This window comes from Nestor notabilis, unplaced genomic scaffold, assembly GCF_000696875.1.
Source record: "Nestor notabilis isolate BGI_N333 unplaced genomic scaffold, ASM69687v1 scaffold29639, whole genome shotgun sequence".
NCBI lineage: Eukaryota > Metazoa > Chordata > Aves > Psittaciformes > Psittacidae > Nestor > Nestor notabilis.
This window is the reverse complement of record NW_009942851.1, coordinates 8255-30377: the sequence shown is the minus strand read 5'-3', so window position 1 is coordinate 30377 and position 22123 is coordinate 8255. Positions and strand designations below refer to the sequence as shown.

Sequence of the window (22123 nt, the reverse complement as noted above, 5' to 3'; positions counted from 1 at the left end):
AAAATATATATATATAAAAAACTTTCTTTGGCAGGGTAACAACAAATAAGAATGTTTTCCCTCTTAAGCCACGGGGCAAAGCACAAATGTTAAACATGCCCTGAAGGCTGCACAACAGCTACTGGGGTATAACTTTAGGTCGGGGAGGAGGGGCAGGAGGGAGCAATGCAGAGTTGTCACAAAGCCCTGTGAAACTGGAACTGGAAGGCACTTACTGAAGCTGTTAGAAGTCTGGTTTACACAGCAAGCAGAAAACTTCCAGAACAAGTTGCCAGGTGAAGTTACAGAGGCAGATGTCAGTCAGCTTGTTCAAAACAGATGTGAATGAGCTCATGGACAACAAATCTATAAACATTTCTTAAAGAGGATATATGTGTATACCTCTAAAATCCCCAATGCAACAACTACGAATGAAGGGAATATGTAAGCCTAAGTGGTCATACTCAAAACTCTGCCCCAACAGCATCCTTTCTGCCACCGTCAGAATAGAAGAAAGGTGCTAAATTGCCTAACTCAACCAGGTATTTCTTTTTTTAGAAAAAGCAGAACTCTTTTGAAATCTGAACAAATGGATTTGTTCTATCTTTCAACACAAATCTCATCCTCCATTAAAAGCATTCAAAATCTGTTCAGTTGTCCATTGTAAAATTATATTGTTTTTTCCTATACTACACCAAAACCAAGTATCTTTTTACATTACAAAATCAAATATAAGATTCTTAAAGGAAAAAATTGAACAATTTGAATTTAATATATATTTCTGCTTTTCAAATAGATATCTCTTAACTCCACTATCGCTGAAAAGAATAAAACTAAACTGAAATACAGCAACTAATGTTGCTTCAGTCCAGCTCATTACTGTTCATTACATATCTGTTATTTTGTTCTGTAGAAAGCTGGTAAGTAACATAAGCAAAATAAAATTCAGGCATTTTAGAATACAATTCTGACAAAAGCTACTAAAAGTTAATTTTCCCCCTAATAATAGAATATCTCCCAATATGTTACTTAGCATTAATAATAGTTCTGAAAAGGCAGAAGAAAATTAACACATTTCTTGTTTCGAAGTCAGAATATGCTGCAAACAACCTTACTGTTTAAAATTACAGACTATTTTAATCTGCCTCAAATTCCAATAAAAATATTTTAAGATTAATAAAAAGCACTATATAGTTAATATAATAGCAGGACAACAAGACCTACCTTTATATTTTAAGCAGGAAGTGATCTTTAGACCAAAGCTAATTACTTTCATGTATTACAGTAAGTCAGAGCAAGGCAACATTTGCAACTGAAACTCAGATGCTGATAAAACAGTTTTAGGTCTCACTCTGCAAGCCTCCATAGGTCTGCTCTTTGGGATGTCTACAGTATGATATCCAACTGGGATGTCTACAGTATGATATCCAACATATTTTCATAAACTTGCATGACATACTAAGAAATCCAAAAACTATTTCTGCATTATATACTGTATAATTAAGGTTTGATAGTTTAAAATGGAAGGATTATTTAAAAGGGTCAGTTTTGTAGGAACAGGCAAAATGAATTCTTCAGAAGATATGTTTTAAGGATACAGTATTTTGATCTCCAGCCTGACCAAAAAAAACATCTATTAGAAAAGCATGACTCAGCTCTGACCTAAAGGGTTTGTGCTACTTCTGGTATTTATAACACATTAAGATTTCACTCATTCTACTTTAGTAAATTCACCTATCCCTTGTTGAGGGCAGTAAAAACTATTTTCATCCACTACCTGTTTCATTAGTCTTTAAATTTTTGAGAATTAGTATGATATTGTATTACCTACTAGTGACAGTATGTTAATTAAGCTTTTTGGAGGCTGATTTAGTATACATGTAGCAGCTGTTTGTTAACCTAAACATCAAAATCTTGTGCCCAAATGTAAGGTAAAGTCTTTTCTAATGTACAGAAAAGTTTCAAGTACAGAACTTCATGTTGTAATTTTTCCCCCACTTATGTTTTACAGTTTTATAACAAATTGGCAGTTTCAGACTAGTATGGCAGCTTTAATCCTTACAGGTCTGGAAGAAATGACACTACTTGAGCATTTTAAATATGCCAACAAAAACTTTGGTTTTGATCTTTAAGTTATCAGTGTTTTAAGCACATTTTGGGCAGGCCTGCACCATCAGAGATGACCACGATTCTGATATGGTGAAAATCATTTAATGAATCCAATCTATCAAAATCATGACAATAATTGGTTATGGCTGATCACAATTATTTTTAGCACAACAGCAGTACTTGAAATCAAATCATTTGTGTTCTCAACTTCTAAAGTTTTCAAACTGCATTTAAGTTTCTTCTAGTGCAATAAATCAAACTGAGCATTGCTGATTCCAAAACTAAAACATCCGAACAGCACATCAGGAAATCCTCAATGAAATGCTAACTTCAGAAGAAAGTGTGTATCAAAGGCCCTTTTGAGAAACTACCTTTGGAAGAACGTAATATATACCCTTTAAGTGTCTATCAGTAATTATGAGAGCGAAGTCATATAACTATTTCACTTTGTTTTAAACAATTCAAATTGGTTTATTTATGAAAAATAACTATGTTCGTTATATCTGGTTGTATGTTTAAACTTGAATACCAATAAAAATTATGGCAATATGTAAAGCTACAGTTCAAAGTAAAACCTTATCCTTATTGTAAAACCATAATTCAAAGTAGTTTTTTTTCTATGCTCCATGTATAGAAAAAACAGATAAAACCAAAATATTGGGGGTTAAATCTATGCAACCATTAAAATAGCTGAAAACTTGGGAAAAAATCCTTAAAACATTGTCAACAAATTCAATACCAAACAAAGGACTTAAAGAGCAAAAGCAGCACTGTTTGCTTTCTGAAGCTGCAAAATTACTGCTCAAATCTGCTAGAGTACTCATTTGCAACCACTAATGAACATTAAAATCACATTTAAAATACTTCCTGTAAAACCCACCATGCAATTCCATCAAGTGATTCTTCTTCACAGTACTTAATTCACCATATTTAATGAACGTACTTTCCAAGGGTAAACTAAAGACAGGTAATCCCATAACATTTAACAGAAGATCACACTTTAAATGCTTGCAGGGATTCTAAGATGAAACTTAGAGCTAAATCACTTGGTTTATGAAGCTCTTAATACTCATCCAGAAACAGCAATTTGAAAAACTGGAGTAAGTGTTATAATCCTGTGTGTGTTAAGGAAGGCATTCTCTTGCAAGTTTTTTTTGTCACTCCAGTTTTAATATGTAGCCAAATGCTACAGGATCACCAAGTAGTTTATAAAATGTTAACTATGTCATAATTTGGAGCTATGGTTGACTCAAGAAAGTTTAATGCATTCTTAGGGAGACAGTGGGACAGAAAAGGCAGAAAATAAAATCTATGAAATCTAAACTTATCCAGAATTAGTACATGCCAGCTCCCTGAAGCTGCACAAGAAAGGCATAAAGATGCATTAATCCTTATCCCACGTACCTGCTGTCAAATGACAACAGCTGGTGTTTCTTTAGCTTATCAAAACTAATAAAAATCAAACCAGGTCTTCAAAATTATGATGACAAATAGTCTTGCAAAAAAATACTTTCCCCATAGTTCTTCAAGAATAAACATGAAGTATGGTAATGGAGAGAAAGAGATCACTTGTGCCTTTGTAACTAATAACGTAAGGCACATGTGGGTATAAGGGACACTAGAGGGCTAGCTAAAAGGACTTCAGCTTCATCGTTCCCATCTGCTCCATGTCTCTTATTCCTAAATTTCTTCTGCAATTCATCTATCCCTACAAAAATAGTGCCACAACAGAGACAGCTGAGCAAGCATTTAGTATATGGCAACAAGCAAACACCATCTGCCATTTACAAAGAACACCACAGAGACTAGGTTGAGCAGTAAAACAGAGAAATCGGGTTCTACTGTATATCTACAAAAGTGAATCAAACCCAGGAGACCACATTTTGGAACAGGCAGGTCACACTAGAAAAGGCCTGAAAAAACTCCCATGGCAGCAGCTGAAGTGAAACCGAAGATACTTCAGTTCTGGCTCTTGATTTGGCACCAGTGTTTCTTCAATTCCATAAACCAACATAAGGAACTAAATCTGCAAAAGAATTTTAATTTGGAGTCCTCAGTTCGCAGGAAACTAACTACAGAAATTAACTTGCAATAGGGACAAATGAACAGGGCTAAGTGCCAGGCCTATTGCAAGGAAGCAGCAGTAGTAATATGCAGGTAAGAGTACTAAAAGGCTGATCAGAATCTCATGTTCTGCAGGCAACTAACCTTTGCATCGGCTTAGCTGTAACACGTAACTGCAGCCTGATATTGGTAGACAGCACGCTCATCTCGCACTGAAGGAACAGCATAGCAAGAAAGACTCTGTACAAGCAGATTAAAACTCCTGCAGAACACCTCAAATTAAATTTCTGAGGACAACTCAAGTGTCTGCTGGGCAAATTTAAACATGATTGCACATTGACTGTATGTTACAAGGCATCCAGTGGCAAAACTTGCTTAATTAGGTCACCCCCCTAATGTCCACAAACTCTTATCAATCCTGACAAGGCTAACAACAAAGTTGTTTTTCGTAAAGTCTTGCTAGATTCCTCACCCGTTTCCAAATGCTGCCACACAAAATCCATTTTAGGGAACTGAGACTCCTTATGCCATTGAATGTTTTGTCTTGTCAAAAGGTACAGCCTCAAAAACTGCTTTAACGCTGAAGTATTTCAAAATGCCCAAGGCAAGGTCTATTTATAGATCACATACCACACTTTTCAACTTTGTTTCTTTAGAAAGCAGCAAGTTAAATTCTATCTCCCTACTATAGTTACGAATGCCCAAAACAAAGCTATTCAAGTTTAGAATTAAGGTTAAGAGTTAAGACCTTTTGGATTTTCAGAAAGGAGATTATTTATATAATTTTATTTACATTCAAGCCACTGACAGTCACAAGATTTAGACATAAGGTATGCAACTCAACAACTCCCCTGCAACAGTAATTTTATTCAGAAGCTGAGCAAACCTAGCCACAGGTAATGCTTCCATAATGGTGGTGAGGATACAACTTGACAGCGTACAGTTCTATTCAGAGACCTGAATGCCAGCACAATGGAAAGTTGCACCAAAGGAGGTTTAGACTGGATATTAGGAAAACTGTCTTCATTGAAAGGGTGGCCAAAGACTTGAACAGGCTTGAAAGGTTGAGTCATGTTTCCCAGAGGTATTTACAAGATGTGTAGATGTGGCACTTCGGGACATGATTTAGTGATGGACTTGGCAGTGTTAGGTTAACAGCTGGGCTTGATAACCTTACGGGTCTTTCCTAAGTGATTCTACAGTTCTGCCAGTTCAAATGTATACAGGCTGCCAGTAATGCCCAGATAAACCACCAGTCTTCACTATTCCAAAGTGTCATTTGTATTTTAGACACAGTCACCACAAAATTCAACTTCCACGTGTGACAAGCATTAGCTAAGAACTCCAAAATAGTCCTTTCTGAGTAATACGAAGAGTTACAAACTATGCTTTACCATAGGAAAGCACTGTCAGCTGAAATTCCGTGAAACACATTGCTGCCATTCAAATTGTACTAAGTATAGAGATCAATACCACCTTACAAACTGCGTGAAAAATAGCTGGTTCAGGACGGATGTTAACGCCCTTGCTGACAGAGATTACAATTAATACACAACCTTTATTAGTCACCAGACAACTTATGCATGAAGTTTTGAGGCATCTTATTTATTATCTGAGCAACTTAGAATGCAAAACACTTCAAAACAAAAAAGGAAAGAAATACAACATGGGATAAAGGATACCTCTTTTGTGACCTGTATATAATGATCCTAAATGAAAGAGCAGTCCTCATGACAAATTTAAGTGATTTGGATGCACCATTTGAATCCTAAATTAACAGTCACAGCATTTCTTCACAGGGAGGCATAACTAACATAAGACAGCATCAGAGAAGTGAAGTTAAATTCATGCAGCATTAGGGCAGTTAAGTAAAACTTTATTTTGGAAGTGCCATATGAAAACATTACACAGCATGAAATCCTTTGGCCAAATGATTTAAGTGGATTCATATACTGAAAATACACTGCTAACCTCCTCTTTTCAAAGTGTGATATAACAGAACAAGCACATATGGAGACAAAACACTGCTTGAATTAACTGTATCTCCTTTGCAATACGAATCAAAGGTAGAACAGAAACAGACCAAGCTTATTCTCCCCAGGACAAAATTTACAAGCTCCATAACATAGAAAGCTTGTCTTCCAACTTTTACTTCCCTTCGCTCTGCCAGGCCAGATGGGTTTTCAGTCATCTGGCAAAAGCAGAGGGAAACCACACCTCTGAGCAGCATCACATTGGAGATTCCATCACATGAAACACTTAAGCAGCTGCCAAAGCTAAATCCCACTCCTCCCTGTCTGCTGAAGGAATGTTTTTCTGGCCTTATTTGCTGTTAATTGCTCTTTAGCTGGAGCTTACAATACTCAATTGTCACTATTACATTTTCTACACTGTAAAAGTGCTGGAACTTTCTCCTTCAACTATTTTCTCCATAATCAGAGCACCCTCTCTGGTTTAGCAACATAAACATTTGTTTGATATTCAGACTTATCTGGAACATCATAATCTTATTAAAAAAAAAATAAAAATCACAGCAACATATGTCACTAATGGATAACTTATTCTAAACATTTGTCTCACCTTTGACAGAAGCAATTTCACACAGGAAACATGGCCCTCATAGACTGCCGATAGGAGTGGTGTGATATTGTGTTTGTCTGGAGCCTGTAAATTGAGAAACAGTTATTTGAAGCACAAGTTCACACAGCATTAAAAGGTTTCACTTAAATCCTTACCTTCACTCTGCTGTTGACAATACAAAAAATTAAGAATATTATCCAGAAATGCATTCCCTCAGAAGTTTTTACTCTCCTTTTAAAAAGAAAAGTCATTGTTTAAAAAACAGGTAACAGCAAGATATTTCTTCCATAACACCTTTAAGGTATACCAAAGTTTGCCTATTTTTTTAGGCCAATGACATATGCTGCAGGGTCTCAGCTAGACAAATTTTTCCCAATTTAAAACCACTACTCCTAATTCCTCCATTTCCCAGCCAGCCTTACTTCAGAAACCAGTTTTGGCTGAAACACTGTTTAAGCTGTTTTCTCCTCTCTAATCTATAGTCCTGGAAAGAATAAGAAATGGAGCAACTGAAACGTTCCTATTTTTCCCTCCATTCCCATTAAACGAACTCCTGAGGAAACAATGGTCTTTCCAGACACCAAGGAAAAAATCCAAGTCATTTGTTGTTAAGGACCAAAGTTAAGATACCCTCCTATACATTAACTTTCAGAGAATTATTCCAAACCACAGTGTTTGGGGTGTACAGTTAAAATATTTAGAAACTTCACTTCATGGAGAACTTCATTGTTTTGAAGTACCAATACAGCCCAGCCAGATCTTTTCACGACAAAAGGCTTTGCATATCAAGCTACAGTAAAATGACTAAGTTTGCACAAGCAAGAATGTCTCAAAAGAAAGCAGCACACCCATTTAAACAGAGTTGATCCTGCCCTGCCCAAGGATGCATTGCACTGTCTTCTGAAGTCGCTTCCAACAAATCTAATATGTATTTCATGCAAACTTTATTTAGATGTGATCTCTCTATTTTTCTAATAAAGGTCAAATTAAATTTAAACTTTTTATAACTACAAACAACTTTTCCTGGTGTGTTGAAAAACATTTAATAAATGTAATCTTAAGCTTCTAACCTGCAGGAAACTGCCTCTCAAATATTTTTAAATACAGCAAATTGCTTAGTTGGATCCAAGTCTTTCAGTAACCATTTAAGCACTTATACCAATTCCTTGGTGAGGGCGAGGGAGAGGCAGGGGAAGACAGACCATAATGCTCCAACATCTGTTTGCAAATTGATGTACGTACATTAATATCGGCTCCTTTCAATAGCAGAAACTCCAGAATCTCAAGCTGTCCACAGTCTGCTGCATAGTGAAGAGGCTTCCTCCCACCTTCAAGTGTCCGGTTGACATCTTCACCCTTCAATGTAAACGTAATCTAATAAGCAAAATTTTAGAGCTAACACACCAAGACCAACTTGAAAAAAAACCACACCTTCAAATATGCTGAAGAATGTCCCATCCAAATATTTAAGTCATTGTCAAAAAAACCACAAAAATTAAGGTCCTCAATTTCCTTTTCCCCATCTATACATTTAAGACTGTAATGCAACCTTGGTCTCTCCTGCCACGCTGCATCCCAAGTGTAGTAAGTATCCAAGTGCACTAGGTAACTTATGATTAAAGAAATATTAAAACATCATTAGAGCCTGTAAAAAATGCTCATACTGGATTGTTTTGCTTTTTCTTCACTCCAGCTAGGATTCTAGTTATCTGGCTAAGTTACTTTACCTGCTTCTGTACATATTGATGTTTTGCATGCTGAAACACCACATAAGGCAACATCACAACTAATGGTAAATAAGTACAGACCATCCATAACTTCAAACCCAATTATGAAACTGGCCATTCTGTTTTATAAATATCACCTGCCAATTCTACATGACACAAAAAGTCTGAAGACAGTCAAACAAATCAGGACACAGGAAGCTGTACTCTGATGCCACTCATACTAGTAGATTGAGACATCTCTTAAGGTGTAAACAAAATTTAATTTAGTGAGTGCTTAAGCAGCTTTGTTTCTTCACCTTGGGTTGTGCAACTAGGATAAACTGATTTGCTGCACTTCAGTAATGACAACAAGTTACTGGAAACCAAACACTTACAAGCTATGTGGTAACTTCTTGTTTGTATGTGCAAGTAACATTAGTATTTTAGGTAGTGGCCAAATTCAACACCATACATCAAGCCCTGCATCTCCACAGAAAAAACAAGAATTTCAGTTGCAGCACCAACTCATACTTCTCTACAGAGCCCCTACAGTTAACTCCCTTACTCCTACCCCAAATCTCTAGAAAGAGCACAGAATGGAAGGTTTGACATTAATCTTCCAGACACTACCTCCCTTCTAAGAATGGAAGGGAAGACTGTCAGAAGGAAATCCTACTCTGCATTTGTTATTTTATATTACCAGCCAACTAACAATATGACTCTAGATTTCTCCTATCAACAGGCTATTCAATTCTTCTCATAATACACCATGCTGCAAGTCAAAGCAATGCAACAGTGTTTAACTGCAGCTGTTAAACTGAAACACTGTACATTCTAAGGTTTCAGGTCAGAACTTCACACTATTGAAGGTTATGGATTCAAAACAGCATGAAGAATGCAGCAAGTAGCACAATTAAAAAAAAAAACAAAAAACAAAAACAAAACCAAAAAACCTCTGCCACTACCTGTTAGTGACCCTGAAACACAGCTATGGCTTCTGACGTATGTTGGACGTTCGGGAAAAAAAAATACCCCTTTTATTCTATCTATATTTTTACCTAGAATTTGCAGAACAGTAACAAATTATACTTCTAAACAAAGCCTACCACAGCTGTAGCTATGTGGATTATCAACTCCATACAACAGTTCAGAATGTAAAATTCCATTGAGACTAACTGAAGGTCTAATTCTTTGTTTATTAGTAAAGCTGTTGCAGATAGTCTTGTGATGTAAATTCTCTTGCTGAATTTCAGTATAAAAGTTGGTGGGAATATGTTAACAACTGTCCCCCAATAACAAAGAATAAAAAAATCATCCAGATCACAGTACACTAACAGCACACCAACAGCCACATTGCTGAAAAGCATAGAAGGATGCAGCATATACTTAGCTCATCTAGAAAATTAAGTTCTATCCATATGCTTATTTGCATCTTGTCACTTCCCATTAATGTTAACACAGATGGCATTCAAATAGCACATGATGTTTGGAGATACATTAAGGATTGGGATGCACATGCTTAGGAAGTCAACCATGTAGAAGCCATGCAATCACTACCCCAAAACAGGCTCTAAAAACTGATGCATGCTAAGACATGGTAAATAAGGTGGTAAGGGAAGAGGACAAGCAAGCTAACCCCTGGTACAGCACCCTGTAAATCTACAAAGTTCACATTCAGAAAGAAATTTAGAATCATTATATCTTAAGACTAGGACAGTCCAGCAAAGCTCCCCCTTCCTTAAGCTGATCCCCTTGTTCTCTCCTAAACTGGTTGTGGAATAATTTCCTGCTGGACAATAACCTTTTGGAAGTAGAAAACAACCCCCAAGCAACAAGTTTTCTAAGTTTCCCTTAAAGATGGTGAAAGCCTGTTTATAGGGGAGTACCTAGCAAAAACTGCAAACAAAGATGTCTCAAGTGCAGATCACATGGATTTGAATACTAGCACTGAGAAAACGTGCCAGAAGCATTCAAAGTCAAACCTAAGAGTGTCTTAGTCCAAATTAACGGAATGAAGATAACCTTTAAGTTACAAAAGTAAAGCAAGTACCCCTAGGCTCTGCAATAAACAAAGTCAAATACCCAGTTCTTTCATGGGTGTGAAAAAGCCACTGTAAAACAGACCACTGAATGTTCTACAACTTTATTTGGCCTTTCCTATGCCAAATCCAAGACATATAAAAGTAGGAAGGGAGATAAATAAATCAATTTCATGTGCAGGGATCAAACCTGGCTTTGAACACTTCCAGGGCCAGGCTGGATGGGGCTTTGAGCAACCTGGTCTAGTGGAAGGTGTCCCTGTCCATGACAGGGGGGTTAGAACTAGATGATCTTTAGATGACCCAAACCATTTCATGATTCTATGAATATAATTTATAAATAAATATACAGATATGGCTGGCACCTGCTCAGTGGGTTTGTGGTTTTTTGGGTTTTAACTGATGGAGTGATAAAAAAGGTTGAGAGATCACTTGTCTATAGTTCTATCGGTACCTATGGAAACAATAAAAGAATTCATTTTCAGAGGGAGTTTCATTCTGGAAGACTAAACAGTTTCAGTGGAAATTTTATAGCTGAAATAAAAATAACCCTAAACCTTACCCCTACACACAGATAAAGACCAATTGTTATAAAACTCATCAGAACATCCTTGCAGTTCCCATTTGGAGAAGATGTCTTTAGACATGGAAAATATTGACTTTGTACCTTTACTTGAAATTCTACTAAATGTTTCGATCTTTGTCTACACCAGCTGCTACTTATGTGCTTAAATAAGTCTCCAAGATACAAGTTCCATATAAAATCACCTATAAAATGAGAAAGTCAGAAAACCACTTGGACCCTCATAATCTGAATTGGCAGTACACTGGTGCCAGAGGCAGTAGCTACTACAGCTGCAACAATAAGCCTTTCACTTTGCTAGACAGTGATGTGAAACACATCTAAGATCCTAGGTAAGGTTGTCAAAGATTATCTAAACAAGCTGCTGTTCTCCTTTAAGCATAGGATGTACAATCCTATGGGTGTTGATTTTTGTCTTAACTGGATGAGCACTCCCAAGTTGAATTCGCTTGCTCTTCCACAGTATCCTGTTCAGCTAAGCCAGGGAGAGATGTTGACTTAGACAGTTAGGTACCCAGTTTTGACAGACTGGCCAGCCATGACAGACCACATTTTGTATAGGAAATGCATCTTCTCTAAAGGGGACATCTAAAAAGTGATTGACTATGCACTAGAGAATTCAAGAGTACACATTACCAAAGAAGTTATATTTTGTAGTTATAGCAAAACACACCAAATGCCAGTTCATATGATAAGAGAAAATCTAAACCTAAGGTCAAGATTTGAGTCCCCTCTCAAATAAACAAACTGGCATCTAAAGTCTTGTAACAGGCTGAGCCAGGAAACAGCACTGGAAGATTAAAAGAAAAGAGTTATCTCTATGTAAAGTTTTCTGAAATTATTGTGGTTCTGAATCATATCAGCCAAAGACATCATACTGAATGTTATGAACTTGGGTATCAGCAATTTCATCAGGTGATGATTCTTCATACTAACATCCAAGACAGCAAAGCAACCAATATTTTGGTAGGCCAAAGCTAAGACTGTACCAAATTGCTGCTAAAGATCATACTCAGCTCAGGCATATGATCAAAACCCACATGAACTGCCAAAGAGCATAATTTTTGCTTTACACCTGCAGAAACACAAAATCTTACATATATTAGGGAAAAAAAAAAAAAAACAAAAAAAACCCCAGAACAATTCTCCCAGGACGCTTGATGGGACTTTTGCCAACTTCTGGTGTCTAACAGAGCAGCACCAAGGTTAGTAGTTAAGAGGGTACATGGAGACATAATTTAGCCAAAATCAAAGAATCATATTAACTTCAAAATAAAATACACCCTTAGCCAAAGGCTACACCTCTCCTTAAAGAAGATTATTTAGTTTCACTTTCCTTCACTTGAATTGGACCTATCAATTCAATACAATTGTGTGAATGTTTATGCAAAGCCTCAGAAAATAATCTGTCCTTGCAAAAAGAAAGACATGATCACCTCATTAATGACCTTCCAGAATACACTGAGTTTACTTAGTCAGACATTTAAGGCTAAGTCTGGCATAAACCTCATCAGTAATGTTTTTCTTTGTAGATCAAAGACCTAGGGCACCAGCTATGTAATAACATTAAGATCCAGTTCAATACATAAAGCATCAGAAACAGCAGTTAGCAGGTATCTGCTTTAATCCCCTCTATCAAAATCTGTTTATAGGTAAAGAAAAGCCTCCTTGTAAATCTCCAATTACTAAACAAGACAGCATGAAAGATTTTTACAGCACGTTGGTGTTATGTCCTACTTAGAAATGTCACATACATGGATAACAGCAGAATAACAGCAGACTTTTAAGTATTGGCTTCAGTTGAAAACTGGCTACCAAATTTTCACTGAAGGACAGTGAAAACACTTTTAGAATTTTCTCTGCTTTTTAAATAACTAATAGTAGGGTTCACTGTAGCATCACCTGAAAGCAACTATCACCCACTTTCCATAATGGAGCAATTCAATATGTAAAAACAGACATTCTAATTTCTTCAGCAAGTACTGTCAAAATTAGTTACTGTTGAACTTAATTCTTCTACTACCCTCTATCTCGCACATTTTCCTTGCTAATCTACCTATACAAAACCCCTGGTGGTATCTCCTGTCCTTTTCCAGTTTAAGTCCACTTAAGGTTTGGCTTTTTTAGTTCCACCCCTGCACACCCTAGGAAAGCACCTACATTCTTCTTGGAAACCCACCCCAATTCCACTTATCATGCTCCCCCTCTTTGTATGTAAGCTCAGAGAAGAGTTCCCTAACAGCCAAACTGCCCTCCTGTCACAACAGCTGGAGGTCCCAGAGTAATGTGGAATATTCTGCACCTTAACAGCTACTTTGAATAAGTCTGCCCAATTTAATTTCTTGTTCTTTTGCAGCCCTAGTTAAAAGAATGAATTATTTCACTGACTTTGTCCCTAATGCACATTACAGTATCAACTCTTTGAAAATTTTGAATGAACATAGTCATAAATTTAGTCATAAATTACAAGCTCCTTATTTTCCAGGCATATTATTTAACCACACCAAACTGATCCTGTCCCTGAACAGTTCTTACCTTTTCTGTAGACTTCATTACACAGACTGTAGTCCATGCCTCTTTTGGTCTAGCTTTACCTGCTAACTCACCCCTTCCCCAGTTCCTGCCAGTTTCAAAAGCATTTAGCCAAATGATCTAAACTAAACTCATTTAGTGTCACTCTAGTATTGCTACACACTACTCTGTGCTTCAGTCACAGGCTTATTTTACAGTCGCACACAAACTGAAATCAAATCTGAGCCAGGTATCCATTCACTAGGGCATTATGGTTTGCCAGGAGTGTTGCTCTAGAACATTAATGACATGTGATTAATGTCACAGCTTACCGATCAGTTTAGCACCCATTTTCTCTTGCGTAGCAGTTACAGTGGTAGTCCTAGCCACAGTTTGATCCTTTGCATCCCTGCATCAGAATTAGTGGCTGAATAACGAATCCAATGTGGGAACTAGTAAGCCAGAGAATTAAATTGATCATTTTCTTCTTTCTAGTTGAATCTGTCCTTTCATCTTATTCACCACTTGGCACCTGATCACACCACAAATAAGTAGCTGGGACTTACACTGCAGTTATACCACAGGAATAGAAACTGAAAATTGTGACCTCATTAAATCCTATTGCATAGGTTAACTGTATTAGTAGAGCAGCGTCTGTAATACTGGTGGCATTAAAATGCTCTTTCACATCTAGAACCTACGCCATATCCCCATATGTACTTATCCTGTCATGCAGAAATAACTTAATTTCCCCATTTTTTGCAACCCTTTCTTTCCAGTTTTAATGAACAACACCAGATCCCATGCAGTCAGATGTCCTTAAAGAGCAGGGAACTATCCTGTGGGGTACTGGGTAATTTTTGTCTCTATTATTCTGGAAAAAGATGAATTCACTGTACACTCTGTTGCATTACTTCCATCTCTTCACATACAAAGGATGTCTATTCTTACAGAGTATTAGGTAACTGACATTTTAAATATAGCAGTAACTTCATTGCTGTTGTCAGAGTGTGAAGGAGGAAAACTGAAAAAACCCTCTTTCTATAAAGAAAAGTTAAAACCTATGCATGAGATATTCCAAATATCTTACTGCATATTGAGGATACTACTTCCAAATTCCTCATATTTTACTTTCTTCCCCACAGGCCTTTATTCATACTGGTTGTATTTGTTTTTAAAAATTCAACAAAAGAGATTAAATGAGATAGTTCACCACAGGTATTTCGAAACAATCTCATTATACATATCTATAGCAAAAGATGTTAAGGATTCAGTTCGTGGAAAGCAACAGCATCTCAGGCTTCAAGCATTTATATTCCTCAGGTGTAGGAACAACAGGCAAACATGTGCAGATGAAAGAAAAGTAAAATTTAGGTATTGTACCTTATTGTTTCATCACAGTGCATGGCCTTTGCATCAGATGGATGCAAACATTCATTACACAACATTCTTCACTTTAAAGTGCATGGTGTAACAACAACAACAACAAAAAAAAAAAAAAAAAAAAGAAAAAACAACTGGGATTTTATTGCAGAATAAACATTTGGAAACAGGTGAAATTCAGTGTAGTATCTGCTTTCTATGTTCATCTCCATAAGATGTCTTTAAATAAATAAAATAAAAACAAAAAACAAAACCACACAAAACCAAAAAAATACCCCCAAAAAAACCAACCAAACAAAAAAACCCCAACCAAACACCAAAACCAACCAATTCCTAGCAGATAGCTAGGTATGCTTTGATACACCCAATAGCAATGATGGAGGTTTAACTGAAATGTAAAATCTTTTTCACATTGTGGCATACTGAATCCAGACCTCACCCTCTCATTGAAAATACCATGCTCAGGTGTCCCAATTTAATTTTAACTTTGTAATTTATGCTGTTGTATACAATCCAAAGACATATTTTCCCATGATGAGAACTACACTGGTATCCACCAAATGAAATCTTTCCCTCTGATCTAACTCAGTTTTAGTTTTTACACCTGATTGCCTGAAAGAGTAAGCTTTATGGTTTTTGGTGGAATATAGATCACCTGAGCCTTGAGAGCACTTGTATGTCCTCAGCAATCCTGATGGCCCCCAAACTCTTCACTCTGAACATGTTCTAGTATATCAATGCCTTTCTTGTACTAGGAAGCCCAGAACTGGACACAGTACTCATATGCAGCCTCAGAAGCAGTAAGAAGGGAAAAATTTCTTCTAATGTGCTGGCTGTTTTCTTGCTAATACAGCCCCAAAACGCTGTTAGCCTTCAATAATGTAAGGCCACGGTGCAAACTCATCTGCAGTTTAATGTCTACACCAGGACCCTGAAGTCCTTTTCTAAAAAGCTCCTACTTAGCCATGTGACCAATCAGGTCATATGAGGAATCTGGGCTCTTTGCACATAAGCCCCAGGAATGTCTCAACAGTGAGAAAATCTCAATTGTAAGAAAACTGCTAGTTTTGAACTTCAACTGAAGTTCAGCTGTCATACTGCCACCCCAACATTCCTGCAATTTCTATATTCCCTTCAGTTGACCATTTTGCTTTCACCTTCTGTGTAACTCTGTTTATTGATTACAGATTGCTAAAAATATGTGACCAGGGACATAAGTTCTGTGTCCAAGTAACAGCCTTGAAAAACACTCTTAACAAAACATTTCTCATGATGTCATGAATGAGTCCCAGAATGCAAAGGCCCTCAAAGCATCTTAACCTTCTTCAAGTCAGACAAGCTGCACTATCATATCAACTGTATTCAAATTAAAAAAAAAAAAACAAAAAAACCAAACAAACAAAAAAAAACAAAACAAAACAAAAAAAACCCCGACAATCTGATGTTTCATCATAGAAACAGAATTTTATAGCTCGCCTCCTCTTAATTCTATTTCCACTAATCAGCTGCTTAAGCACAGAACTGAAGCCTCGAATACCCCAGTTTACAATTAACTTTCTTAAAAGACTTGAGAAGAACTAAAATTGCACGCTATGAGTTCGAACACAAAGAAGCTCTCATTTTTTACTTTTGGTAGCACAAAAGCAAAATAAGATGAGGTTTAGCACTGAAAACTCAAGTGCTACTACTTCAGTTTTCTTACTATTGAAATTTTTCCACTATTCCTCAGGCTTATGTGCCATAAGCCCAGATTCCTCATAGTGACCTGACAGACATTGCTTTCAGCCTCCTTAGTCTGCTTCTGAAGTGGTTCCATACGTATTCCATCCCTAGTTCTCACCTCATGACTGCCAAAGAGCTGAATCACATACTGTTAACCTTAACTTCAAGTTGGATTTGTAGGTGTCTTGTTCCAATACATGCATTTCTGTAAAATGCTGGAGAAATCAACAGGATTATAGAACACCACTTCTTAACACAGAGCTCTCTATATAAAAGTACTTACCTGGTGTGCACTTTAGGCCTTCAGTTCAACAATCCCACAATGTTCTAAGTCTTTTGAAGTAGTGGTGTAGTTCAACTGAGTTTTTCCCCACTACAGAATAGTCTCAGTGTCTAAAACGCAGCACTGACTTTGAAGAAGTAACTTGAATTCCTGCCAAGATATAAACTGATCTAGCACTTTCACAGGTTCTTGGAGGATACTGACAGAAATACCCTTAAACCGAAATCAGTAATTCAGGCCTAACGGCTCTTAAACTTATTTCTACTTTTCAAGTGTTAAAATTAACACAACTCAAAACATCTTCAAGTAGCAGCAGCAATAAATTAATCTCTTCTCCCAAGCTGGTTATACAATTTTCGCTACAAATTTTGTCATGGTAACCAAAATGGAGCACTAACCTGAAGCAGTTTCTGTTGGGAAAGGCAGAGAGCATAAATATCTGCATCCATTACTGAAAATGGCTCAGTTTCAAATTGCTACATTAGACTTACCCTCAATATCTGCTGTCTTAATACAAATCTTAAAATAACTAAACCCCTAGTCTAGTACTTTAGACAAGGAAATCATTTTTGTAAGCTTCCAGGATTCCATCATAACCGCAGACTAACATGCCATTTTCACGTTGCTGTCTGTTTTCATTAATTAGAAAAAAGAAGAGTTCAAATGACCAGCTTGTAGCACACCTTGCTGCATCATATTATTTAAACTTTTCTATTTTTTTTCCTTCCTGTGAGAAGAAAAAACTCAACATGCAGTGCTTCCAGGATTACAGAACTAAGAATTTGGTAGAGCAAATGAAAAACAAATTCCACATTTCCACTCACCCTGATGCACTGAAACAACTATTCAAACAAAACAGGAGGCCTGAGAAGAAGCAACATATATATATTCTACTCAGCAAGATTATTGAGTCTCAAGTTTTCTTGTCCTTATCTTCTGATTCACAAGAATGATGTTGAAAAGTTATTGACCCTGTTGCCCTGGTCAGTATTCAAGCCTAAGAACAAGAGTGGAACACAGTGAAATAACTAATATCTCAAAGCCTGGGTTAAGTCCAAAGAACAGAAAGGGAAGGAAGAAGATTGAGTGTTTATCTTGTGAATTGTTTATGGTTTTGAAGCAGATTTCTTCAGTTAAAAACCAGCAGTAAGTTCCTGCCAAAGCTGAGAAACCAATTCATTGTAACTGCAAGTAGGCAGTTTCCCATGGCAACTGCAAGAGTTTTGTGCAGGATCCAAGTCTTCATTTGAATCCTCTATATTTTCAAAAATTACTTACTTTCAGTTGACTAAGTAAATTAACATAACCCTGTCTCATTCAACATGCCACAGGGAGACTATTGCTCAGCAGTTCAGCAAATTCTGACCATTCCAGAAGTTTTCCAACTGCAGCCTGAGTGGACCAGTTGTCTGTGGACAACTGAACAGAAGCAAATGCCCTAGATTTATTGTATGCAATAACTGCTTTCCACTTAGAGAATTTCAGAAGATCTAGAAGTTCTGTGGGTTTTAACAGCAGAGAGCAACTGCATTAGCTAAACTTTTCTACTGACTATGTTTGTGTTCATGGTAAGAGAAATGTAATGCCTTTTTGAGACTGCCAGGGTTTTTATTCCCTGTCCTCCAAGTTTCATAACCTGAAGCAAAAAGGTATTTTCTCCCTGCTGTCTTTTATACACTGTATGCTTTGGGGAATATTTGGGACAAGCCATCTTTACACATTCCTCTTATCACACCTTACTGAAACAAACAGAAATGGCAAAAACATCCACAAGAAATCCTGTAGATTATGATCAAAAAACAAAATCAAGTTAACAGCTGTTGAGAAGGGAACTTCTTGAATACAGCAAGTTACAGGATAACAGTCCCACTAAAAAACTTGCACTGGTTTATCAAAAAAGAGGCATCTGTTCCAATGACAGTGTGAGTCTCTCCAGTTGGCATTTTGCAGCAAGTTCTACAACCAGAGCAGAGAGAGATGTCCATGTATGTTTAAAATGGGTATCTACTTTGCAATTCTCTACTTTGATAGAAGCCTCAGCTGCTAATGATAACACTAATACTTGGTGTACACAAGAGAATTAATTAGGAACCTGATGATGGATTTTGCCTGTCTTGATGTGGCACTTGAAGTACTCTGAAAAGCTTTTATAAGCACCCCTATACTTACTTTTGCTTAAGCCAACAAAAAGATACTTAACAAGCATACTTCTCAGGCTTTGTTAGTGGTAAAACAGTACCTATCTTATCCACCATCATCAACTGTAATCTGAAGTCCTTTATGTCAGTCAAAAGAATACAATTCCAGAAACAACTGCTAAATAAACCGAACTACTGAGCCATCTGTGCTTCAGTTGTTGCATCAGCATTTTTAGAGACAAACCCGACATACGAGTTGTTCTGTAGAACAGTAATGAACATACCATTTCCTAGCTATGACTTCTAGAAATGTGCTACAATCCCAGTTTCAGAGATGCGTCAAATATGTGCATTATTGAAAACAGTTGTTCCCTTCCCTAAATCCTTAATCTAACCAAGTCCTGAGTGAGAAATAGTGCAAACCACTCATTATTTGCATTAGCAAGCAATGAAACAGGAACAAAGCGATCAGTTTTGTAGGTTCTCTTACCTCTTATGAAATCCTATTTAAAAGTTTTGTCCAAAAGCACTTTCTTAGTTAGGTAACAGCTCAGATTAATGGCAGCAACTAGTTCTGACAGAGTAAGCTGTTGCAGACAGAGGTATTATTACTTCCACCAAGAGATTCTCTGTCCAGAGTACTGCTTTAACTGATTAATGTTAATGCACTAAATATTCCAGATCATGGACTGAAACAGCCTATGATCAGACACACTTCCTATGCTACCTTTGCTTAGAAGAACTGTTAGGATTTGGAAATAAAGGAAAAATGCTTTTATAGCACCAGGGTTTGCCTATCAGACATGATACAGGGGACATTACCAGAATTAAAAGTAGTTAACCACTAATTCTTAAGGAATCACAGCCAGATCTAATGACGTTATACCTTACCTTGACATAAACCTAGTATTCACTTTAGAGAGCTACGCTGAGTAGTGTATCCACTGAACACAGAACAGTGTCCGTTTTCACAGGCAACACTAAGCTATCCTAAATGGCTTTTTCCTCCCGAAGTGACTGGCCAGACTTCATGTTTTAATACTGCTGCATTTTGATCTGATTTGGATTATACACTCTAGGAGTATACTAAGCAGAAAATATTTCAGCCCACATGGGTGTTAAATGACTGCTGAACAGACATGAACCATATTTAAATCAGAAAGCAGATGAGGTCTCAGTAGTTCAGTTCTATACCATCAGCAGGCTGACAACAGATGACACTAAACAGTAAAATCTACCTGTTCATGTAGTTTCACAAGAACTCAAGTTTAACATGTTACATGATCTAGTCATGGAATTCTGAAAGCAAATTTGAACAGATAAAAATACACTGTAACATGCTTCACTTCCTTGGTGCCACTAAGTTTGTATTAGAGTAAAATATTAAGTCCAAGGATAAAGCAATTCAAAGGTTAGTAATAGGATTCAGGCTATTTCCATCATTAGATCTTTGCTCCAAAAGATAACCAGCTAAGCAAGGAATAAAAGCCATTATCATCCAATCTGCACTTAGCTGCTTCTCTGAATTAAAGCATTTTCAATTAGTGCAAGAGCTCCAACACCAACAACTGCATTAAAATCCTCAGGACATGTTGTCTGAAGAATGCAAAGGAAGTGACTGTTTTCCTTCTAAAGCAGTAAGCACCAGCTATTGCATTTCAGTTCCAATAGATGCCAGCTTGATAGTTTTACTTCTACACAGGATCTAAAGACCTGTGATGATAGAAAATACCCCTCACAATAATAAATATGAATTCTCAAAGATAAGGTTGTACTCCATCATGAAGATAGGAGAGGATAAACAGGGAAATAAGTATATCTTCAAAAAAAAAAAAAAAAAAAAAAAAAAAAAACCCCAATTTTAAAAAAAAAAAAAAAAAAAAAAAAAACAACCATCAAAACCTTAAATTTAAGTAAGTGGGGTTAACATCATAAGCATGACTGACTTCTCTAGAATTTGAACATGATATTCTCCAAGGCAAGATCTAGGAAATATTCTGTCAAACCCAAAGCAGCGAAGCTTAGCTTCCAAATAAGTTTTCATGTAAGATTAACAGGCATTATTCTCCTGTGCACATTGAGTTTACATCATCTTCACACAGCAATGCATAACAAGAAATATCAGAATCAGTATTAATCAGTTCCAGAAGTTTTGTGCCTTAACAGAGGTTTTTGATAACATGCTGAAGCAGTTCATGATTAGAATCATGCAAACAAAAATGGAAGTAAAAAGCTTGATCAGAAAAGCTATTTTAAATTCATCAAATAAAGGCTTTCTAATTACTTAAAAAGATACATTAACATCCACAGAATGGCTCTGTAAAACTAATTATATGCACTTACCAATACTGATATTGCACTTCCATCATTTAAATAATCCATCTACAAAAGTTATTATCTCCAGATTTCACCAGGAATTACTTTCAAAAATGCTTTAGTTAATACAGACTACTAACTTGCTACAAGAACATAACTAAAGACTTTTACTACGTCCAAGATAAGTTTAAGTAACAGATAATTAATGCCTCAATACAGGCCAAATCCAAGTTTTTTAAACCATGCTAAATAACTCTTCTTTGGCTAAAGAGATGGATAATACTATTATTGGAGTTACAGGAGTCAGCAATCCAGGAAATACAGATTCTCCCAAGTGCCTCACATGAATACAAAGGTTCCTTTGAAATTTTTTATACAGGGCCATACACAAAAGTGCAGATCTCACCTCACAGGAACTCTACTGATCATTCTTTTTATGTAAGGACTTGAAACCTCTTCCTCCTCCCAATTGCACTGCCTGAATCAAGTACTGGAAGTGTTTTGAACAAACAAAAATCCTTTTTAAACATTCATTGCCCATGGTATTTGCATTCATAGCATCATTAACAAATCAGTTTAGAAGGGGTACGCTGACGGTAACTGTTCTATGGTCAGTTCTCTACTTTTTGTCTCAAATAGCTTTCCAGCTCATCTTGCCTCCTTGCAGCTAATCACTAATTTATAGGCCACAAGTGTGTTAAAAAGCAAGT

At 36.7% G+C, this 22123-nt stretch overlaps 1 protein-coding gene across 1 annotated transcript in view; it reads right to left on the bottom strand.

Moving 5' to 3' along the window:
• Positions 1-4296: 4296 nt before the first annotated feature.
• Positions 4297-22123, bottom strand: part of LOC104411231 (myotrophin-like) — a gene marked incomplete at its 3' end in the record, with an annotated part of 26075 nt that continues 8248 nt past the window's right edge. Inside the window, exons 2-4 of the mRNA XM_010021605.1 lie at positions 7975-8088; positions 6733-6816; positions 4297-4364 (exon numbers count right to left, since the gene is read on the bottom strand). Coding sequence (XP_010019907.1) covers positions 4297-4364; positions 6733-6816; positions 7975-8088 — 266 coding nt within the window. The remainder of the gene's footprint in view (positions 4365-6732; positions 6817-7974; positions 8089-22123) is intronic.